This window comes from Anser cygnoides, chromosome 6 (genome assembly GCF_040182565.1).
Source record: "Anser cygnoides isolate HZ-2024a breed goose chromosome 6, Taihu_goose_T2T_genome, whole genome shotgun sequence".
Lineage (NCBI taxonomy): Eukaryota > Metazoa > Chordata > Aves > Anseriformes > Anatidae > Anser > Anser cygnoides.
Genome location: NC_089878.1, coordinates 40254374 through 40277399, shown reverse-complemented (window position 1 = coordinate 40277399; position 23026 = coordinate 40254374). Strand labels below are relative to the sequence as shown.

General features: G+C 42.8%; 2 protein-coding genes and 1 long non-coding RNA gene across 8 annotated transcripts in view; 2 read left to right on the top strand and 1 right to left on the bottom strand.

Moving 5' to 3' along the window:
- NMI (N-myc and STAT interactor) overlaps window positions 1-5651 on the top strand; it is a 12512-nt gene extending 6861 nt beyond the window's left edge. For all 5 annotated transcript variants that reach the window (XM_066999883.1, XM_048081007.2, XM_013198130.3 and 2 more), the window contains exons 5-10: window positions 451-558; window positions 1646-1808; window positions 2744-2850; window positions 2964-3153; window positions 3836-3942; window positions 4907-5651. In XM_066999883.1, the coding sequence (XP_066855984.1) occupies window positions 451-558; window positions 1646-1808; window positions 2744-2850; window positions 2964-3153; window positions 3836-3942; window positions 4907-5095 (864 nt within the window). In that variant the 3' untranslated portion in view covers window positions 5096-5651. The remainder of the gene's footprint in view (window positions 1-450; window positions 559-1645; window positions 1809-2743; window positions 2851-2963; window positions 3154-3835; window positions 3943-4906) is intronic.
- LOC136791150 (uncharacterized) overlaps window positions 1-23026 on the bottom strand; it is a 26375-nt gene extending 3349 nt beyond the window's left edge. The window contains exons 1-2 of the long non-coding RNA XR_010832538.1: window positions 22370-23026; window positions 12621-12825 (exon numbers count right to left, since the gene is read on the bottom strand). This is a non-coding gene — a long non-coding RNA (uncharacterized lncRNA). The remainder of the gene's footprint in view (window positions 1-12620; window positions 12826-22369) is intronic.
- Window positions 6897-10413, top strand: RBM43 (RNA binding motif protein 43). 2 transcript variants are annotated; one of them, XM_048081009.2, is made up of 4 exons: window positions 6897-7157; window positions 8730-8928; window positions 9435-9529; window positions 9613-10413. In XM_048081009.2, the coding sequence occupies exons 1-4, from the start codon at window positions 7155-7157 to the stop codon at window positions 10351-10353; spliced, it is 1038 nt and encodes a 345-aa protein (XP_047936966.2). In that variant the 5' UTR covers window positions 6897-7154; the 3' UTR covers window positions 10354-10413. The 2 variants fall into 2 exon arrangements, with proteins under 2 accessions (XP_047936966.2, XP_047936967.2); XM_048081010.2 differs by lacking the exon at window positions 6897-7157 and adding an exon at window positions 7242-7557.

Genomic DNA, 23026 nt, shown 5'->3' with positions numbered 1-23026 from the left:
GTTTTGTGTGATAAAGAAAGAATTGAATGGGTTGTTTCCACTGCTTCCTCAAATCCCAGCACCTGATAGAAGATGTTACAGCACCCAAGGGATTAGCATTTCTTAAATGACAATAAGCTGGCTTCAGCCAGAACTTGTCTGAAGATGGCTCTTCTTTCTAGAAATAATTGGTGCATTACCTCAAAGTGCTGTGTAGTCATTGGTGCAGTAACAGGAGAATTTTCTGTAGGCTGTCGAGGTTGTTTCAGTGAAGTTTTGTTTGGCCTGAGAAATGCTGATGAGCAATTAAGGCTTCAATATTGCAAACTACTAAAATACAATTAATAGGTTAAATGTGAAGACATAATGCGTGTATAATAATTGAAAGCTGAAACAGTTTCTACTGTCTACGGATTTTGCTGGAATATCTTCTACGTGTTTAATTTTGCATTTAATATTTTTGTGCTGTAGAAAGAACTTTGTGTACTAAACCAAGAAAACAGCAAACTGAAGAAAGAGATTGAAAAGCTCAAAGAAGACCTTGCAGAATGTAATTCAGAGCTTTCGTGGGATGGTAAGGTAAGGTTTGAAGTACTTTGCAGTTTTTCTTTTGGAAGGGCACATTTTTATTTTGCCAGTTCTAGACCATTGGGGCCAAGTTGTTCAGCAACCTTTATTGATTTCAATGTAAAATAAAGCTTGAGGCTTTATTTTCCTATTTTACCTGGCAAGATAGTGTGAAGAAGGTTAAGGATGTGGAAACAAGTACAAGTGTGTGAGATATTGAAAACACGAGAAGAATGAAGAAAAGCAGAAAATGGTTAAATGGAAGACACTGGAGTAAAAAATTCACATAGCATTGCTAATTTTCAAGTACTTGCATTTTATATTTCTCGGGTAAGAGGATGGAAGGAAAAATGTGTCCATTGGCAGTAGAGGGAACAGAAAGAAAACAGACTCCCAGATAAGATGCTAGTTTCAAAGATATGTGGCAGGAATGCTTTTATTGCTCTGGCTATTTTATCTTGACACAAACAATATTTTTCTTCTACACAGGATTTTAGTTTGAAACAGTTATGTAAATGGGGAAAAAAAGAGGTATCTAAAACTCCCTCAAATCTATTAAAGCAGCTTTCCCTAACCAACATTTTCATGAACACTTAAGTGTATGGTAGTTATAAAATACTTGGCTATTCGTGTCTTTATTACTATGATGGTAACATGCAAGGCAGTTCATTAGCAGATTTAACATTTCTGTAGAGCAGCGATGCAAGTGGGCAAAAGTAAGTGGTACCATGAACGACTCTGATACTTGCATTTTACAGATTTTACTTACCAAAAGTATTCTAATTCTACAGATAGTTGAAGTCTACAGGTGTTTCTGAATTTTTACTGCATAGGGTCAAGTCCAAGTTCAAAGTTAATCAAGGGAAAAAATAGAAAACAAACCTAAACTCATGGACAAGAATCTGAGGAATAGACATGTGCAACAAGTCAGTTAGTTAGCAGTTAGACGTGTGTTACCAGCTGTGACTTCAATCTGCGTGACTGTTGAACCTGAAAAATACGTGTATATGGCAACTCAAGTCAAGACTGTACCGTTCGTTTTCCTGTTAGGCAATAATTACATAAGTGTTTTTTCTCTATCTTGATTCTAAAATATTAGATTGAAAAAAAGGTAGCAGACATGAAAGTGGAGTTCACTCACATGGAAGACACGAAGGATGATTTTTCAGATATCAATACTCGCTGTGTTTTTTCTGTAACATCAAAAATCCCATTCAAACTGAATCAAAACCAGGCACTGCTTACTTTTGAAGATGCAGAAGGTATGATGCATGTTTTAAGTATAAAATTAATGTCTCTGGTGCCTTTCATTACCAAAGGGAAAAGGTTTACAAAAACATTTAGGGGGAAAAAAGCCTCAGCAACAGCCAAAGAAGAGTACACATGGAACTTTTCACTATTCTGCTGCCAGTCATTAACAAAAAATTCTTCCAAGTGCTCTGCATGCATGTTTGATTACCGCGTTTCTGCTATCAGCTAATACAAACAATACTTTGTGTTCGAAATTGGGAATATGTTTCTACCTCAGTTTTGTTAAGTATGATTCAAAATGTTTTGACAGCAGAATTTGATTACTTTCTTTACTCAGTACTTTATTCTGACAGAAGTTACGCTGGTTAAGTCTACATGCATCAGGTGATGGGTAGATGTCAGACGATAGAGGGATGGTGCGGTCTGCAAGTTGCCTGCTTGCCGCTGAGATGCCTGCTGCTTGGCCTGCCTGGTGCTTGCCTGCAAGGAGCCTGCAGGCAGTCTGCCTGGGCCTGCGTGCTGGCTAACTCAGTTATGCAAGTATACTGCAGATGTAAAGCTGGTGTCTTGATTCATGTATTTCAGCTAAAATCTAACATTCCTAATAGGCATTCTCTCCAGCTGGCAATGATGTGGTTTTTATCAATGGATCTTTTAAATAAAATACAGAAAGGCTAGTATTAATATTTGACACAGTGAGAGCATCTTTTGACAGCATCTTTTATTCTAAAGATAGTATCATATTTTAGCTGTTGACTATAACTGGTGAGATTTAACAGACATAGACATGCCTGAAGATGTAGATAGTGGGATATGGTTGCCAAACTTACTCATTTCTTACTTACTGATTTAAAAAGAGCTTTTGCTTAAGAGACTGAGGAATAGTCATGTTTTTATAATGATTAAACAAGGCTTTTCTCAGCTGAAAACTTGTTATTTTCCTCAGTTGCCCAGAGACTGATAAAAACGGGTAAGCATACTCTGAACCTGGACAGAAAAACAACAGATGTGAAAGCAATGCCTTTTGCGCTTGGAATGGGAATCAAATTTGAGGTAATTAACTAAAATATAAAACTATAAAGATATATACTTGCAGTACATAAAAGACTTTATGTTCAGTCTTGTGGGTGTTTTCAATCACAAAATGCACAAATTATTTTTGTTAGCTCCATATCACTATTTCTGGGAAGAAGATTGATGTTTCAGAAGTACCTGAGCTATCAATTCCTGATGACTGGGTGAGAGACAAATTAGAGCTGAATTTCTACAAATCTGAACATGGAGGCGGAGAAGTAGAAAATGTAAAATATGACAAGAAGTCTAGAACAGCTGTTATTACATTCCTCAAACCTGGAGGTATAGTATGTAATACTTTTGTTAGCTGGATGGGCAGGCCGTCTCATCTGTTTCCATTCCCTTATGTTCTGTGTTAATTTAACCAGTGAATGCAAATAATCCTTCCCTCCTGGGAAGCTCTCCCTCCTGGAGAGTTAAGTATATCAGGAAAAGATGTGGTTTCACACACATATCTGTAAATATACTGTTACTTCATCACATTCCTTTTTGATCAAACATGACCTGATATGTAGCTCTTCGGCTTTGTTTCTATCTTAACTTTGTCAAAAACTTTTTTTCCTTTGCATTACTAGACACATATTGTGAAGAGAAAGTTAGGAAAACGTGTTTGATTTTTAGCTCATGTTTCATGACAATAAACTTAGAGAAGCATTCAGTTTGCCCAACTCTAGGCATTTTGGTTTAAGTGTATGAAATTCTGAAAAGATCAGTGGAGCCACATCTATTTAGAGCAGCTACTTTAGATTTATTTCAGAAGCTTTTGGGGGTATTTACTGATCTTGCTTTTTTGGAACTGCCAAATGGACTTTTTTCAATTTGCATATGAAGAATCTGCAAACACGCTGTCATATATTAGTTTCTAAATCCAAATAAGGAAGATTAGCCTGCTCTTTGATATGCTTACAAAATGCATTTGAAGTTATATTACTGTTATTCCTCTTTTTCTCCGTCTCCCTTACAGCAGCCAATGGCTTTGTGAGAAGTACTAAATGTCCTTTCTTTGTAAATGGAAGGCAATACAGGCTTCATGTGTCTCCAAGCACCAACGTACACATGGAAAAGCTTCAGGTAAAAAAATCTATTTCAGGCTACTCCCTAAACAGAGCAGGTATGTGGGAAATATGAGATATGGGCGGAATTTTCAGTTCTGAGGACTGAAGAAGCTTTTCTGTACTCAGTTTGTGAAACTTAATAGCAAGTGTGCATCTGCAATATGCTGCTGTGCAGATAATCCTATGTTTTGTAGTGTGAGAGCTATAATTTATTTTAAAAGGGCATGCATGTCTTTCTTTGATTAAATTATATCATTACTTACCATAATGTCTGTGCCAGGCAGGAGGCAGATACTGAATTGTTTGTGAAGTATGTTATTAGTAGGCGCAACGTTTTTCCATGTCACAAAGCACTGTCATGTTCAGCCCTAATGAGAGGCCTTGTTGATAATCTCAGGAGAGACCCTTGTTCTATGAAACACTTGAACACTTGCTCATTCTTTTTTTTTTTTTCATTTAGTTTTTCAACCCAAATAGTAACTTCTTTTCCTTTAGCACTAGTTTGCTTGCTCATTATATGCTCACTGAAATTCTTTTACATTGTATGAATAGATTGTAATCAAGTCAGTGCTATGTATATAATCAGGCCTTTATAATTAAAGCATTGACTAGCGTTTGTGCACGTAAGAGATATGACATTCTTTGCAGATGTGTATCATATATCAGCATTGATTTTGATGGAGTGATACGGTCTGTAACCATTAGAGATCCCCCAAACCAGTGTATGCATTAAGGAGTGTGGGACAAACCAGTTAGGGAGGCCAGGCACAATTTCTATTAAACTTAGCACTGTATGGTAAAGTTCAGAACTTGTTAATTTCAGTGACAGACACATAGCACATTGACCAAAATCTTAAAAGGTGATCAAAGATCCTAGCCATAGCTGATTGAGAATGTTTATTTCCAGTATCTGTCAACTCCTTTAGATGTACGTGTGACAGCTGATGTATAATACAACTTTCTCTTTCTGTCTTAAACAGCTCTATTCTGGGATTTCTAAGAATTCCATTCTGCTGAAAGGAATTGCAGAGACTGAAGATGATGAGGAAAGTGTACAGGACATGATTGAAATTCATTTTCAAAAGCCTAGTAATGGTGGTGGAGAAACAGAGAGAATCAAATACGTATCAAAAGGAGCTACATGGGTTTGCTTTGAGGAGGACGCTTAGAATGCCAAATGGAAAATGGGAGATCAAACTCATGAAGTTCTGACTTTTTGTTTCATCCGAGACGCAGGAAGTTACAACAACACTTCTTGTAGAATTGTGCTTAAATGTTCAGAAATTTATATCTGAAAAGGGAACTACCTGTCTTTCTCATTTGTTTAATGGCACAGACTTTGCATAGAAATTCGGTAAAATGTACTGCTTTGTGTTCCAGATGTTCCTGGTTAAAGTCAAGGAAAAACCCTTACCAGCACATAAAACTTAATCTAAAATTTGCGTTTTGGAAACCTGTGGACTTTTACTGATTGGAAAAAAAAATAAAATACTGCTTTTAGCTGTCAAAATGCTATTACTTCCTTGATACTTCCTCTAGGATCTGATCCAAATGCTATTGAACTTCTCATAAATCAATAGCCTGGTTTATTGTTTAATATTTGTTTCTACAATTACATCTTTGTTCCTTTTTTTTCAAATTGAAAATACTACAGTTAAGACTTCAGATGATTCTTTAAAACAGACTTCTTTGTAACAGTGCTGGATTAAAAAATCTGATGCTGAACACTGGGTCTGAGGAATTTATTTAGTTGCATGTGACTGGCCAGGCTGCCAGCTCTGTGAGGGTGTGTATTAGACAGGTCATTTGAAAAAGGCGTACAAACTTTAGGAGGAATTATTTTTTCAGCATGTTAACTTCCCCTTTTGTTTCCAGTTTATCCTTTCAGATTTTTGAAATAAAACGGAATTGCAAAGTCAGAGAAGGATTTCTTGTCCAAAGGTGGATGTTTTTACTTTTCTGCTGTGCTCATGTTTATTTGCCATCCTCGGGGGCAAAAACAGTATGGCACCAATAATCTTAATTTCCAAGTATCACAGCTCTAACACAGAACCACGGAGGGATTTGGGCTGGAAGGGACCTTAAAGCCCACCTGGTTCCAAACCCCTTCCTTGGGTGGGGACCTCTCCCAGCCCAGGCTCCCCAAACCCCATCCAGCCTGGCCTCGGGCACCACCAGGGATGGGGCAGCATTGGCCAGGGCCTCACTTCTGAGTAAAGACTTATATCTCCTCCTCATATCTAATCTAAAGCTGCCATCTGTTGCTTTAAAGCCGTTACCCCGGTCCTATCCCTGCACTCCAGCACTCTCCCCAGCTCTCCTGTAGGCCCCCTGAGGTACTGGAAGGCCGCTCTAACTCCCTTCTGTAGTATTTGACATCTCAGTATGCAGAAAAAAAGCACTTTAAGGGAAGCACTACAAATATATCTCAGGTGGAATTCTAAGAGAAACTTTTAATAGACAACAAATACATATAGGAAACTAAAAGACTGCTAGCACCACAGCTGACTTTGCTGGTGGGAGAGATACGTGTGACTGTAGCTCCTCTTACTGTTTAGTACGTGCAAAGGCAGGGATTGATTATCTGGCAATTGTGAAATAGGAAAAAAAAGGAAAGGGGAATGATTTGTTTATGGGGATTATGTGCTTTTGCCTGTAACAGTCCTAAAATATCGATGAGATCAAACGCCTTAAAAAGAAAAGAGGAGGAAAACTTGACGAAGACTGTCAGTAATTTTAACCATACCTCACTGATAAACGTTGAGAAAGAAGTCCTTGAAAAAGGAAAACATTTAAAATTCTCCTGTGGTCTCACTGTGTGTGGGAGAAGTGAGAAGAAGCAGGCTTTAACCGCACAAAATCAAGATGAGATTTTAATTAACATTCTAAAACGCTCTATTTCGATTTTCTCACTGATGAATTGATAAAAGTTTATTTTGCAGCACTAGCTGTGCCACGTAAAGGCCGGAATACGGTTTTAGTGATGAAAATGCAGCACTTAGGCGATGTCGCTGCAAAGAGCACTGCCCTTCTCCTTCCCCCTGCCGGGAATTCACCGTTGGCCGCCGTCAGGGGGAAGGAGACGGCAGCGCAGAGGCGGGCACCCGGCCCGGCCCGGCCCTCCCGGCGCCCGCCCATCGCTTTCTCTTTCGCTTCCCCGCTCCGGCAGCCGCGGTGGCCGGGGACAGCCGCCTCCCCGGGCCGCCGGGGGCCGGCACAGCGACGGCCATGGCAAGTGGCAGCGGCGGCAGGGCCGGAGGGGCCGCCCGGGGGGGTCGCGAAATGGCGGCGGGGCGCCCTGAGGCCGGGGCAGGGCGCGGGCCCGGCGGCGGGTGGTAGCGCACCGCCGGGCCCTCGGGCATGGCCGGAGGGGCTTGGGGCGGGTTGGTGCACCGTGAGGGGTCGTGAGGTGGGCTGGTACGGCCGGGGGGTCGTGAGGCAGCCCGGGTGCCCCCCTCCGGGAGCCGGCTTTGTGCCCGTGTGGCCCTGCAGCACCTCCTGCCGCCCCGCCCCGCAGTCCCGCGGCAGGCACCGGGCGCGTACGTGCCTCAGAAGCGATTCGGCATAAATCCCAGCATAAATCCCCAGCGTTTTCGTCGTGGTTTTTTGTTCCGAAGAGCCAGCTGGCAAGGTGTGGGGGCTGTCTGGCAGCTTGGAGCGCCCCGGCTGCGTGAGGCAGGAGAAAATCCTGCATAAAGCCTCGCCAGCCCCCGAAGCGCCCTGTTTGTATTCTCTCCGTGCTGTCTCGTTAGTGCAGGAACCTGCTGTTTGCACAAACGTTGCTAGGAATAATTACCGACACAACCGGAGTGCCTAGCCCTTTATTTGGACGGGTGCTAAAATCAGGCCTCCTAAGTGCCAGGCAGGCTTCAATATTTTATACAGCCCGAGTCCAGAAGAAACTTTGTAAGAGATGCCCGAAGAATGCAGACTGAGGGATTGACCTGGAATAGTTGCTCTGAAGTTATTGACAACTTGTTCCCATAAACACTCCATGCAAACATACTAAACTATTTTCTTTCTTCCAAAAAAGTTAATGAACTGTTACAAAATTTCCTCAGTGTCCCACCGTTTATGGTGATTTTGCCATATTTCCAGTGAAATAATGCTGTTTATTATTTCTGCCTAATAAGAGTGGAAAGAAAATACACTTGCCTTAACAAGACATAGATGCAAATCCTATTTAGGATGGGTTTCATGTTTGCAGCATTGGGAGGTCTGGCTCTGATGAAAATCATGTGTGTAGTAGTCATTTTACGCACTGCGAGTCTCAGATGACTGGGATTATGTTCTTCCAATTTAACAAGGTTGTCCATTGAATAAGTGGAGAGAGATGAGTCAGAGCATAATGCTAGATCCCAGCTCTCATGAATTTAACAAGTAAGGACTGTCTGAATCTGACCTTGCCACTCTGAAAAGAGAATGCTTATTGATGCAATTAACATTTTTCATTTTCTTTCAATCTTGAATATTAGAGTAAACAATCTTACCCATGTGACACTGGGCCTTTCGTTTGGAAGCTGTTAAATTTAGTTCTAATTTTTATTGCTCTAACAAATGAGGATACCGAGAGTGTGTAAATGACACATTTTTTACTGCACAGTAACATAGAAGTGCCTGAGGGAGTCTGGTATTCGCTGAAATCAGAATCTGATTCAGCAGTCTTAGTTATCTATGAAAAGGGGAACTTGTCTGACTAAAATGAAGGGGAGTCACTTCAGCAGTTAGGGTGGGTGTGGGTAACCACTACGGCAGGTCACTGGTACTCCTTGTGCTTACAGTACCCCATTTCTCTATGTGCAGGACACGGGACGAGCAGCTAAATCAGCAAGGACAGTTGTCATCTCTGGTGTTCCAGATGGCATTCTGAAGGATGATGTCATGAGTGACATACTGGTGATTCATTTCCAAAAGTCAAAGAATAATGGTGGAGATGTGGAAGACATAATATATCCAACAATGGAAAAAGGAGTTGCATATATAACTTTTGAAGATCAAGAAGGTATTGACTCTAATATGCTGCAGGAAATGTTCCCCCAGGAATTAACCCTAGATTGTTTACCCTAAAACAAATGATTATAAATTGTTTACTGGTACTAGGATTTTGTGTGTCTGGGAGACTAACACCTCTCTCTTAGTCAGAGTTTTAGGATTTTATTTCTGTTCAGTGAAGTCATGACTCTGAAGAGGCTTTGTGCAAAGTGTTTGTTTTGTTTGTTTTTAGAAATAAATTTATACCATGCATAACATGATTTTTGTAGTCAGGCCTTTGGGAATAAATCCCTGACAATTAATGTTGTAAAAAGACAGCCTTCCATCTCTCTCTCAGCACTTTTGACTAATGCATAAAATATTAGGCAAGAGTATTGAATCACCTGTGTGTATGTATGGGAAATTGTTGGGGAAAGCATCAAGAAGAAAACACCCACGAAGTGTTCCACCATCAGACTGGTAATAATGCATTATCTTACTGCAGAACAAATAAGCAATAAGTGACTTTCTCTTTAGTTGCAGAGAGTGTTCTAAAGAAGAACGAGCATCGACTAGAAGACAAGAGACTGTCCAGATACTATCCTTTGAAAGTAACTCCTTACAGCAAAAATGTAAGTTCATTCATTATTTATCTTATTGTACTTCCTTTGCTATGTTAACCATTACTTAACTTTTCTCGAATTCAAAATTCTAGGTCTTCAGCTCTGTCACGTCTGTCCTCAATATGTCTGTTTTCAAAGATCAATATGTTTTAGAAGATCTGATACAAGAAATTAAAAAGAAGAACACAGCTTTGAGCTTTGGCCCTCTGCAATCCAGTGGACATATTTCTGTTCAAGGGTCATTTCCAGCAATCGAATTGCTAAGAGACTTCCTTTTACTAAAAGCAAAATCCCTTTCAGAGGACAAAAATGAAGAAAGTAAGTCCCATCAGAGACCGAAGAAGCAGCAGCAGCAGTGCAGACTTACCACAGATACAAATAATTTTGTTCATGATGCAGAAGGGGAAAAGCAAGTGGTTGTTCTTGACACAGATACATATCTCTATATGAAGAACTTTCTTCCCAAGAAACTTCTGGCAAATACTGATGTTGCAATTTCTGACGTCACTGATGGTGATATAACTACACTATATCTTCAGAAAGTTAGAAGTAGGCCTGATGCTGGACAGGTACTAGCAATCAAAGAGGAAATTGAACATCAGTCTCTAAAACTTCATAACACTTTATGTAAAGAAAGGATATGCCTTGATGGGTACGTCAGAGATGAAAAGCAGAAATATAAATTGGTGTGTGAAACTCTAAAATCCCACTACCCTTCTGTTTTGGTTATTCCTTATGCTACTCACATTGATGTGATAGGGAATTCTTTAGAGGTTTTTGAATTTACAAGGGAAGTGAACAAAGAGGTTCAGAGCCTGTTTCAACACAGGTAGAAAGATAGCATTCATGTTATTTTACACATTGTGCTTCTAATAAACTACTGTTGCAGCCTATGCACCTCAGTGTCACTTCAGATTTGTCTCATTTCTCCTATGCACAGCCTGGGAAGTCTGCATATCAAGGTGAAAAAGCCCATTCCTCCCAAATACTAATTTAAGTTCAGAACAGGAAACAAATGATCTTCATATCAGTGAGGCCTCTTCTGTCCAGATTTTTCCTTTCGTTTCCTGCATTCTGGGCACATGTAATGCTCATTCTGTCTTGCTGTCAGGGAGTATGTGATGAGAAAAGAATTTTTGAGGATTTCTCATTCTCATAGGAAGAGAGAGACAGAGCTGGGTGGCCCAAGCTGGTATGAAAGACTGCACTGAAGTTTAGGTATGTTTCTCTGGGCAAAGCGATGACCACTGAAAACAGGAGTGGTGGCCTGCTGCTGCCGCCTTTATTTGCAGAAGAAAATTCTCATGATTGACATGCATGAAGAAGGTAGAGCTTTGATACTTGAGGAGATGGAATGCTCAATAAATTTGCAGCTTGTCATGCCATGAAAAGGACCTTAGAAGTTGGCACTAGAAGTTTTTGAGAAAAGAAAATAAGTGAGTTTGTATTCATAGGAGCAATAACAGTTCTTTTCCCAGCTGTAACGGCTTCTGCAGCATCCCTTGACAGCATCTTATTTAGACATGAAAGTATATCCATAATTTCGATGTGAGAATCTTGGGGCTATTAGAGTTTTGAATGAAATTGTGTTTATACAATTCTTAAGTCTGATGCGGGAGTAGAATAGTCTTTCAGATCCAGATCATCTTCTGTTGTAGGTAAACCAAATGAGCAGTCTTTTTTTCTGTGCAAAACTGATCCGTCCACATCAAAACTAGTTGCTGTAATTGAGATCGGAAACACCTTTATGCCTTATTAATACTTCCCAGTTTTGTTTTCCAGAGCAGTGTCAGAGGTTCAGGCAGTGGGGTTTCTGCTACCTTGAGTAAGGACGGGACAATCTAATATAGCCTAAATTTCAAGTTTTGTTAGGAACTGTACAGACGCACAGAGATAATCATATTTTGATAGGTCTGGATATATAAACAGTTAAAAAACACCCTTATGTATATTGTTTAGACTTTAAAGAGCTATCGGAATGATACTTGTTTATTCCTGTCTTGTCTGTAACTTTAATTTCTAGTGTTAAATGCTTAGAGTTAAAACTGAATGATTACTACAGAATTCTGTCTCATTCACTGAAATTAGGGATCAAGCCAGCCCATAGGAATGTGACAGTTTAGTGGTTTGGTTTTTTTTTGTTTAACTTTTTAAATATTAGACCCATTATAAGGGTTAAAATGCCCATTCTTCTTATATTTTTGTAAAACCAATTTAGAAAAAATATTTATTTTGTGAAATCAAAATGTTCAGAAATACTTTGTCAAAACATATAGAGTGTTGGCTGTTTTGTCTTACGTGCAGAGTTTTATGAAATTAAATTACGAACTCAGTAAAGTTATTCAAAAAAGTTATTCAAAATATTGCGTGCATGTTCTTTTAACCAACCCCCAGACGTTTAGTTGGAAGCCCATCACGCTTAAGGCATTTTCTTGTCATAACTGATTATCCACTGCAATTATGCCAACGAAAGATAAAGTTGTTAAAATAGTGCCGGCGCCGTGTTTTAAAATACACTGTCAAAGAGGGAAAATGGTGAGTTTAAGTACTTCCATCTCTTCCAAGTTCCTCTGGAGCCAGTAGTACCCCCAGGGGGCTCCTGGTGGGGCTGGAGATGGGTGCCCAGGGTCAGGCCCTGGAAAAGGTTCTCCTCTACTCCCTGCTGACCACTGACAGTTTAGCAACACTTGGCGTTTTTGGGTACTACCTACATTGCTTAAGCAAGGACAGGAAGTTTTTCAGCCTTGGAAAAGAGAAAATCCTTTAAGAAGGATAATCTTTTAATGAAATTAGTGCTCTTTCTGCTTTGGTCTTCCATTCTCTTTGCTGAAGAGCCTCAAGGGTTTTTTTTGTTTGTTTGTTTGTTTTTTTCTGTTTCATAGCATTAGTATTTCCTATGCACTTCCATAAATGCTTAGGGCTGGTAAACCAGAGGTGCCGACATCAGTTTGAATACTGGCAGGTCAGTAGTGGCTGAGCAACATCAATTTTTGAGTCAACTTTTGGCAACAGCACTGGTAAGATACCGCTTGCTTTTTGTTGTCTGGGTTTTAGGTCAAATCCTGAAAATCTTGTAAAGATTGCAGCTGAATAAAATTACCTTGCTGAATCCTGGTTTGGTAGTAGTAGCTCCTCTTCAGATTCACTCGTACCTCATCCCCTTGCCACCTGAGTGCTGGGGCCATCGCCTGCCCTGCCAGCCAGCTCCACCTCATTGTTCCTGGCGTCTCCGTCTGCTGTCTCTGGTCCCATACCAGGATGTCATCTCTTTAGACAAGATGAAATTTGCATTTGCTGTTTCGGAACTATGGTAAATAGTAAAATGGGATGTTAGTCCATTGTGGATTAGTAAATACTATCTATTGTTATGCTCCTGGATTTCTGGGGCTACTTATTCAGGGGGGGGTTGCAGAAGCACTGGCTGGGAACGCATCACCTTTGTCATCTTTGATGGTTCCTTGTAGCTCAGCAAGGGCAGGGCACGGAGCAAGTGTCCTACCACAGGGTCTTTGCTGCTGATAGCAAAGAGGCTGTGGCATGTACAGGCTGTGACTGCCTGAGCTGCTATTTTAGATTCAACCCCAGAGAAACCTGCTTTTTTAGCAGGAAAAAAAATGTCAGCTGTGATCCACCAGGATATACCAGTGTTTGCTGTAAGATATAAACAGCATTTCAGTGGAATAACATTATAAGTGGGATATGCATTTCTTCCTTCCTTCATGATGCAGATACTGTGGAAAACAATAGATGTTTAGCAAGAAAAGAGAGTCTGATTTTGTCCTTACCATGAATACATAAACAAATACAACAAAACAGGTCGGTGTTAGGTCTGGTAAAAGACTTGCCGGTTCTCATTCTCACAGTTACTTCTTACGGGAAGCAAAGCACTGTTATAGCTATTAAACTCCTCTTGACAAAGGCATTTAATATTTGTGTCTATTGGAAAATATCCGGGAAAGCATATTAGATATAATTCCTAGATCTAAATGATTGGTGCTGACTCAGTGTTCTCAGCATCAGATTTACACTTTTAATAGCAAATTCGCTCATGGGACCTCAACAAAACATTTGTTCTTATTGCTGTGCCAACACTTGCTGCCCTTTGCCAGATGGGGACACGTAACAGTTCACACAGTAAAAATACAATGCCTAATTTTGACTTAAGGCATAACCCCATTGTCAAAGACTTAAAATAAATACAAAAATTGGCCACAAACACCAGCAGAATCAGAGCCCAGTTCCTGGCAGGGCAGCACCCCCCTATGGTCAGTGGACACCTCTTTCTGTTGTCTGAAAAAAGAATTTGACATCCCTTAGCAAGAAGATATTATACAATTTGGAGGCAAAAGCAATCTCATTTTTGACCGGAGGGGATGGGGGTGGATGGAAGAAGAATGATTTACTGGAGTGCTTTTGCTATCACTGACACAAAGCATTGCCCTGGTGTGGCAAAGGGAGGACAAAGCCTCCTTTGCTCCCTGTTGTACCTGTGCAGTGTGAAAGATGCATGCAAAATGTATGGTAAGGAGGTTGTTACAGGAGGAAAAAAGCCTTTCTAGCAGGTATAATCGTTGTCATCCAAACTGCCTCTGCAATGTTTGAGTTGCATTGAAACTTCCTCTATGCATTTGTTAAAAAAAGCACATATTACAAAAGACCTGTCATGTCTCCTGAAAGACTGCAATGCCAAAAAGACACTTTCTTAAGGAAGAAGTGCCTGCCACTCTAGGGATCCATGTGTCTTATTTAAAAAAAAAAAATCAAAAAAATATTCCAAGATGATATGTAGGAAAAATAAATAGTGTTGCTAGCAAATAACTGGCTCTTTAAGACAATTATCAGACTTGAACATCTTCATCTGGCCACACTGGAGGCCCAGAATCATAAAACCCGGGATGAAAGCACACAATAGTCATCAGCTGAGGGCGAACTCGGGTGGTTGGTGAGTCAGTGCCTGCCGCCCACTGGGGTTGCACGGGGACGGACTCCCACCAGGAGAGGAGGAGGAGATGAACTCAGCAGTCTGTGCATCCGGAGGAGCTGAGGCTCGCGCTTGGCTCCGCTTCGGCCCTCAGGAAGCTCCCACAAGCAAACACACACGTTCCTGTTTTGTTGTACATCTTGTGCAAGAGGGAAAAGCAGCTGTAGAGCAGGGCCAAGATAACGCTGAGAAAATTCCTTCTCCGTTGCACAACATTTCTGTGGCGACTCCTTCCACTGCATTTAGTGAGGCTGATGGGTGTTTACAGGATATGTAGCTTCCCTCCAATTTATCTCTGCTGCCTGCCTAGCTGCATGCAGGAAAACATTTATGAGGGTGGCCCAATTAAATTCAAAATAACTCATTTTTTGTCCTTTAGGCTTCTACCCCTCAATCTGCCACAGTTACTGATGAAAGGACCTTTTCCATTCCTCTCTTTAAGAGCATAAGTAGTGAAATTGTGTGTAGATACTTATCACCATTTCACTTAACATTAGAGGGTGGGAGTCCTCCCTCATTTCTGCGACAGGCTGTGTGAAGATAACCAGGCAACTTAAAAGAAAAAAATAATTAACAATTAATTATGATTTTTTTTTAAAAACACAACAACAGACACTGATAAGTTGAGTCAAACTGTACAACAGTCCAGAACTGACCGAGACCCATCTGGTTGTACTTGCTTTTTCCTTAGCTACAGAGGGTTGTGGAACGTCCTCTAGAAAACAAGTCCCTTTTCTCTTTTGCCTAGCACAGCTTTCTTTTGTCTCCTGACAGCCATTAATGACCTTAAAAAAACATCTCCTAAAAGGAACTGAGTTAAGAAGGAATACTACCTGCAAAGGCAGCAGTCACCGCTGCTGGAGCATTGGGTTTAAGCCATTTTTCAGGTGAGTTTCCCTACCGTGTTACTGCTACTGCCTGTTTAATAGTGGCAGTACAGATGATGAGCAGCTACATTGCTTTACCAAAAGAAATGCTGTATGACAATAAAAAAACAACATTCTGTTATCTTTGTACAGGGCGGGTATTGAGAAATAATGTCAGGATTTTTATTCTAGAAATACAACATAAGGAGCTGGTTGAAAAAGAAGTGAAGTCTGAAAAGCCATTTCCACAGGCTGCAGTGCAGAATCCGAGCCCAAGAGCTGGAGGGGATGGGCGTTAGCAGGGACAGACGGACTGTACCCAGCTTCACGAGCCACATGCCACCGCTTTCAAACAAAATTTGGAAATGTTCAAGACATTTGCCCAGATCTCCCAGAGATCTGTCTGGGTACAAGGACAGGGAACAGGCAGAGTGAAGGCACTTGGTGCTCCTTGCACCCCTTACATCGGAGTGGCGGTGCCTCCATGCCGAGCGTGGCATGGCCACGTCGCAGTGCTGTCACTTGGGCCTGGCGGCTCGGAAGAACCATGGATCCTCTCCAAGGCAGAAGCTACGAAAGAAGGCACAACTCGGCCCCGATGGGGCTCCAGGCAGCAGGCTGTACACAGAGCTACATGCCCTGCTCCCTAGGTGTGCTCCGGGAGTAGCTTGGTGTTCCCTGGCAAACCCAGGGTACCAGAACACGCGAAGGTTCCCAGCAGGGGCAGGAAACCAAGCTCTCACTGACTTCACACTGAAATCACAGATGGCTGGGATGACCAGAAGCCTGCCATAGTTAATCCCTTGTTAAAAAGCACGCCTTCAGCCCGCAGAGCCACAGGAGCACAACGCGGCATGGCAGCAGGGCAGGTCGCCAAGGCAGGCCGCTCACCTCAGTGCGGGGCTAGTGGGGATGGCCACCCCACAGCACTGCTCTGAGGCAGGAGGGAGGGACCTGAAGGAAGAGCAGGCAGAAGCCAGCAGGTTGTTCTTCCTGGGGGGATGCTCCCCACAAATGCCCACCTACTGGGGGTGAGGGCCCGCCGAGGAAATGTGCTCCTGGATCCCAGATCACTGGCCCAGCCCTCAGGCTCCTGGCCTTCTCCAGACACCACGCTCGCGGTCCAGATGCCACCAGCAGCACTGGTCGAGTACAAGGGCTTTGTGACAGAGACCCCAGTATCTCTAAGCCACCGGGGTATTCAGGAATTTAACCCTTCCTGCACATAAGAATAGCCCAGTCCCATCTGATGCTGACATGGCTGACACTGAAGCCAGTGGGCAGTGCTGGTGTACATCTGTGGGCTTTACTTTCACTCAAGACATGCTTTAAAAAACAAACAAACAAACAAAACCTTCCATTTTGTCACGAATTCTGACAAGCCTTTTCCAGTATTGCAGTAAAAGCAACATCTCTCTCTGATGTTGCACATAGATGTGCCCTGCCTGGCCTGCACATGGGGACCCTGCAGAAACCCACCATTTTTACCATCGTCTGGTTGCTTCTCTTTATGAGCAGATCGCTCTTGTGCAGATACAGCCAGTTCTTAACAACTGGAAAATTGTAATGCACACAGCAAACACCACTGAGAGCTCTTTTTTCCCCTCTAAGTTACATGAGCACTTCCCCCATGAGTTAAGGGATTTGGCATTTCTCTCGGGCATACTTTACATTTTCCAAACTTTCTGAATAACACATTGAGAGACTTAAGCATCTGCACTGCCAAGCCAAATGAGAGAAGAAACGATTTTGCAGGCTCATTAATGCCTAGCATTGACAGGCCTGGAGGGGCTGCGATTTTATTTACATAGGGTAGAGACAGGCCTGCAGGGAAGAGCGCTGTTATTTAAATAGGGAAGAGGTCTTCCTTTGGGGGGGGCTCATTTAGATGCAAACGGCACAGGAACTAGGAGCAGCCTTACATCCATACAGCTTTATCTGTGCTTCCAGAAACCTGCTTAGAAACATGGCAGCAATTTCTGGTTTTGGAGGCAGCTGGTGTGTTTTACCCACCTGTGCGGTGGAGCTGTTTGAGTTCAGGTACGTGGGTTATCCCTCTAGCAGGGCTGCAGAGAGCAAGTGGGGATGAACTAGCCATAGAGGAAAGAAACAGAGAGGAAAATGAAGATAGATTTAAAAACAAAAAAGCAAACCAAAAAACAAAATAGCAGTGACAGTGTTTACAACAACTACAGTTGTTATGTTTAGCTTCCAGCCTCCCCTCAAAGCCAAATGCAGATCACCGTATTTAAGCAATAAGCCCATGCTGGTTTGGACCTATGTTACATTTTTAGCTTGCCATATTCTCAGCTTTTTAGTGTGGGAACCTTGAAGAGCCTCCAGACTCAGCGCTGCCACAGGAATCACATACTGAATACTTCATAAAATATCTAAGACCCCAAAGCACGACATTTGTATTACAAAAACTCAGATACCCAGTATTAAGGCAGTCACCTACGCTCATTTTATAGTGGTTGGGGATCATCACCAATGCTAGTGTGTAAAATATTCCTTACGCCTCCAGTTTGCACACAGTGTGTTTGTTAGGGTCATGGACTACTTAACATGTCTGCTTGCTTAGCCTCCCCCGAAGCTGCCCAGTTCTTACAGAGATAAAACATGACCCTCACAGGTTTCTTCTAGCTCTGGGGCAACTATCCCAGATGGACAACAGCAGCTGAAGCACAATTTAGTTTCCTAGGTATTTCAGGTGCCTGGAGCCAGCAATTGCCCTCGTATCTGATACAGACCTTTCCAATCAGGCATGTGTGCTCCTGCAGGGATGAACACTGTGTGCTGAGAGTGGCACCGAGATAAAATGTTTAAAACAAATGTGCCAAAGGCCTTGCAGTGAGCTGCACCTGGCTCGCTTGACACCTCAGTCTGAGCTATCACATCTCAAGTCCTTAACTTCATGTCAACTGACATTTATGCTGCTACTTCTGCACCAGCTGGTCCAAAGGCACATCCGTCACCACTCCCAGGCTTTGTGCAAATATAAACAGGAGTAAATAAATCCCTGGGTCACAGCAGTAAAGGGTTAAGGAAGCTATGTGCTTTCCCCCAGGGGAGAGTCTATTGCAACTTGTAAACACTTGCTGTCTATTTCCAGGTGGTAATTAAAGCAGCCACCTCCACCAAGTCAGTATTACATCAAGAGGCTGGCAATTTCCTGGAGAAAACAGCTGTGTTTCCACTAATGAGCCTCAAGATCAGCAAAATGCAACGGCTGCCTGCAGTTGTAGGTACAGCTCTAGCACGTGAAAGCCAGAGACCCTTTGATAATTCTTGGTGGTATTTCTTTGAGGTTTTTGTTCCTCCTACTGGTATTACACCAGCTTGCAAAAGTCTGCTCATCATGCTATGAGATTTTTCCTTTTGAAATATTTACTGTGGGTAGTTACTAATTCAATTAGATGATGGTGACACATGGAATTGGCTCTGTCACAAGGGGGCAAATTAGGTCACATTAACCACAGCAGGAGGGGAAAAGCAAAAGCCATTGTGTTTCTGAGTTTCTGGAAGAAGAAAATTTTTGTATCATGTATTTCACTGAAATGTATATGTTTGCAGGATGAATTAATCTTAGCAGGTCTGGAGCAGGCATGAATGTTTAAGCAATGGTTGCATTTACTTTGTGAGTCATATTCACATTTTCACAAATTACTTTGCAAGTAATTGCCATTTTTTAATAGGAAAGCTGGGCAAAATAAAGCAGAATTGTCAAATACTGCTGCTAAATGGCCTTTGCAGATTCCTCACAACCACACAAGGCTGGCAACAGCTAAAAGTGAACAGATAAAATTAGGATGTTTGTTCATGTTACTGGTTACATCGGTGGGCGGGTGTCAGTAGTTCTGCTATTAGGCTGCGTAAGCCTGGTGTGCATGTCCATATATAATGTCCATATATGTATATATATTATATTGTCTCTCTATCTGATGAATTGTATTCTGTACTGAACTTAAACTGCATTCAAGCCAGCAGCTTGTGTGTTCATTTTTCTCCGGTGTGCATTGACCTGACACCTCTACCAGTGCCTACCTCCCTGCCCAGGACGCTTTTCTCCAAATCATCTCCACCACCTCTGCCTCTCGCTCCAGCTGCTCGTAGTTTCCCCCTCTTCTGCTTCCTCACTGCCTTCGTGCTGGAGGAGCAAAACCCCCTCAACTCAAGCAGATCTGCTGCCTAACGACTGAGGAGAGGCAGAGCTTTGTTAACCCACAGGTCCCAGGTTTGGTGGAGATATGACCCCAGCCTCCCTGCTCGCAGTAGATCTGCAAGGCAAGAAGTCCCCAGAGGTGGCAGCTTTTATATTAAATACTTTTAGTATCAGCAGCACTCATCGGGCCAACCTTCCATACCAGCTCCACGCATCATGGCACGCCCACAGCCTGCCCAAGGGAGGACAGCCGTCTGCTGGGCACGGTCCCACCATGGCTGGGGGGGCTCAGCCCTGCCTTCGGCCCCGCTGCGAGAGCACGGCGGGGAAAGCTTGTGCTCGTCGTGTTAAAAACGAGCATTTTCACTATCTAGACAGAAGCCTTCAATCTCCAGGGCCATCAGTCTGTACCCCTGACAAAGACTGAATGAAAGGCAAAACATAATTACTTACATATTACTCCATCTGACATCTTAAATATTAAGACATCTATCTAGTCTAAAATCATTCATATAAATGTATTTGTGGCACCTTAGGCTTAGGAAATTTTGAACAGATGAAGTGATAACGCTCTTCGGCTCATCTGGGCTCCCGTTGTAATATGGTTTGGTTTTCCCCAGACACCGGGCTTTTGTTACAGCCTCATGCTGTGAAGTTTTGGTCCCACCTGCCATGAACTTTATACTGTTTCTGGTTGCCTGTGGAGGTATTTTCCATGATAGTCCGGCATATTAACATGAAATTTGTGGTAATGCATCCATTTTTTGAAAAGTAAGCATTATATGAAATGAGTATAAATGTCATGTGTTTTCACAGCTGTCAAAGTATTGTAATTTCTTTGTTATTTTATGGATTGAAAAATTGAGGCAAAGAGGGCAAATGCTTGCCTGAGGCTACGCATTCAATAGCAGAATAAAAATTGACAATAGCACACTAAGCTCAGGCCACGGAAATATTAACTCTTTGTCAGCCATAAGCATTCAGACAGCACGGGATGCAGGTCCCCATGCCATATTTGTGTTCCTAAAACCCTCCGTGTACAGCTCGTTGCCTTTTGAGTTTTGAAGGTGAATATTTTTAAGCAGTTTAAAAAGCCTATAAGTGGAAATAATTGACAATATTGAAAATAGTGACTGCTGAGAATCTCATGGTTTTGCAGGAGTCGAAGTTGGTGCCTTAAGGAGCAGAGGATGTTTTGTGACACATGGTAGCAGGATGATGCTTCTTGGTGCAGGGATGGAGCTGGGGTCCAAGCAGCGGGCACTGGTGGCAGCCACATCTGCAGGTGTAAGTCCTGTGCAAGAGGGCATGGGAAATCCTGGCCAGAAATTGCTAAGAAGCCACCTCTGCAATGCATCAGTTTCCAAAACTTGCTGATAAAAATAGGGACATGTGGGGACAAATTCACCGAGTGCTGAATTTGCACGCTCACATTCAGACTTTTCCTGGCTTTCGGCGTTCCTCTGCATTCCCTGCTCGCAGTCAGCATCTGTGCTTGCAGTCTGGGCTTTGGGCAATACATGGAGCTGGAAAATACCTCGTGAAAACTGTGTAAATTGCATAGAAATGAAGAATTTTAAAAACTGCTCCCTAGCTGTTACAGCCAGAGGGGAAAAAAATGACTTAGCAAACAAAACTTCTCTTTGTTTAGAGAAGGAATCTGCTGTGTCTGACATGGTTCCTTGTGAAAATGTGTTTTTATGCAGCATGCTGTATATGTCATTCCCATAACATGCGTGTTTTGTACACAAATCACAGATCGTGGCAGCTTATTTTGAGTAACAAACCATATTTGTGCTCTTGTTTGCCTGAAAAAAAAAAGAATTAACTCCAAAAAGTAAACAGAAGAATTCAATATAAAAAGTGGAGCTGTGAAAATTTAGGGACATGGGAATAATTAGAAGCATTTTACTACCTGCTGGTGCTTAACGCGAACTACACTTCAAGCATGCAGCATCTGTCCGTCTGCGTGTTTATGTTGCACAGACATACCCTGTTATCGTGCAGATATGATGCAGATGAACTTCCTTGTTGCAATAGTGGGGAAGCCAGGGGTGATCCATCTCAGCTCTACGATATCGATGTCGTCTCTCAAACTACTCTCTTGATGACTGAGATGGCAGCTAATGATGTGACTGATAAGCTCTTACCCTCCACCCCTTCCCTGCCTATCCCAGGGCATAGGAACACTATGCGTAGCTTTACAGAGCTTCGTGATAGTCGTGTATAAAGGCACGAAACGTGTGTGTGTTTTTCCCCATCAGAAGTGCTAGAAAACAACATTAATAGCATTTCTCAGGTTTGTTAGCTGCCACGGTCCTTCCTTTCATCTTTGGCAGTAAGCAGCTCGTTAAACAAATCAAAGCAGGTTTCCTGGGACTGCCTCGATCCCTCAATCCCTCGATCCCTCGGCTGCGCTTCACCCCGCTGCACGCGGTGTGTCCCCAGCACCGCTGTGCTGCAGACAGCAGGGCTGGCCTGGGCAGAGCAGCAACCGGAGCGCAGACTTCATGCCTATTCGATGTACTTTAACTTTTCACCTTAAGAAGTCACAAAAAGGTCAAAGTCCATGCTGGGTTGATGCGATGCATCAGGCTGGGGAGACGCTGCCCCTGCGGCAGTGTCGGGATGGGATCGGGCAGGGTAGGGGGGAGCAGGTCCTGCTGCAGCCCGTCCCCATCAGTACACGGGCGATCCTACGCACCGTGCGTGCTGCAGCGGGGAGGCACAAAAGGGTGTGCTTACATTGCGACTGCTGTGTTTTTATTGTCCTTTAAGGTTCATTCTGAGAGGTTGGTTTTTCTTAATAACGCATTTATATTTTCCTCCGCGGTGCTTACCTTTAGAGTTGAAGCTGTTAACCGCAGCCAGACGTTTGGCAGCAATGCGGCATTTTACGCTCGCTCAAAGGCCATTAATGCTCGCCCAGAGATCGTTACCACGTTAATGAATCACAGGATGCATGGGCTTGGGTAAGCAGGGCCTCAGTTCAGCCCCAAGGTGGGAACCAACTTTTTCCAGAGAGCTCCACAAGTCCCCTGCGCCGCTTGCTAATGCGAGTACTGACCCCGAATACACAGCAAGGGGCAGCCTCTGAGGGATGGCAGCCTGTTGTCCCTCCACCTTTAACACCCTATGGCTGTGCTGCTCACCCTTCAGGGGCCAGGATTGCCAGATCCCAGGCAGGAATCGCAGGGTAAGGGTGGCACAGCATCCTGCTGGTGTACGAAACCATGGCAACGCTGCTCGGCCGTTTGTAGGCTGTTTAATTCGCCCTAAACATTTTACAGGCATTGTTCTTTCACCTATTTTTTGTATATTTATTTTAACGCGGGTTTTAATGGACTAAGTGAGATTTTGTCCCTCCCGCAGTTGTCCCCCAAAGGGAACGTTGCGATGTGCTGCTAGACATTTCCTTCCAAAAAGCCTTGGGTAGGAAATAGTGTGGCTTGCCAGAGCTTCAGACCACTTGCTTGGCATTTTGTTTCACCTTTGAA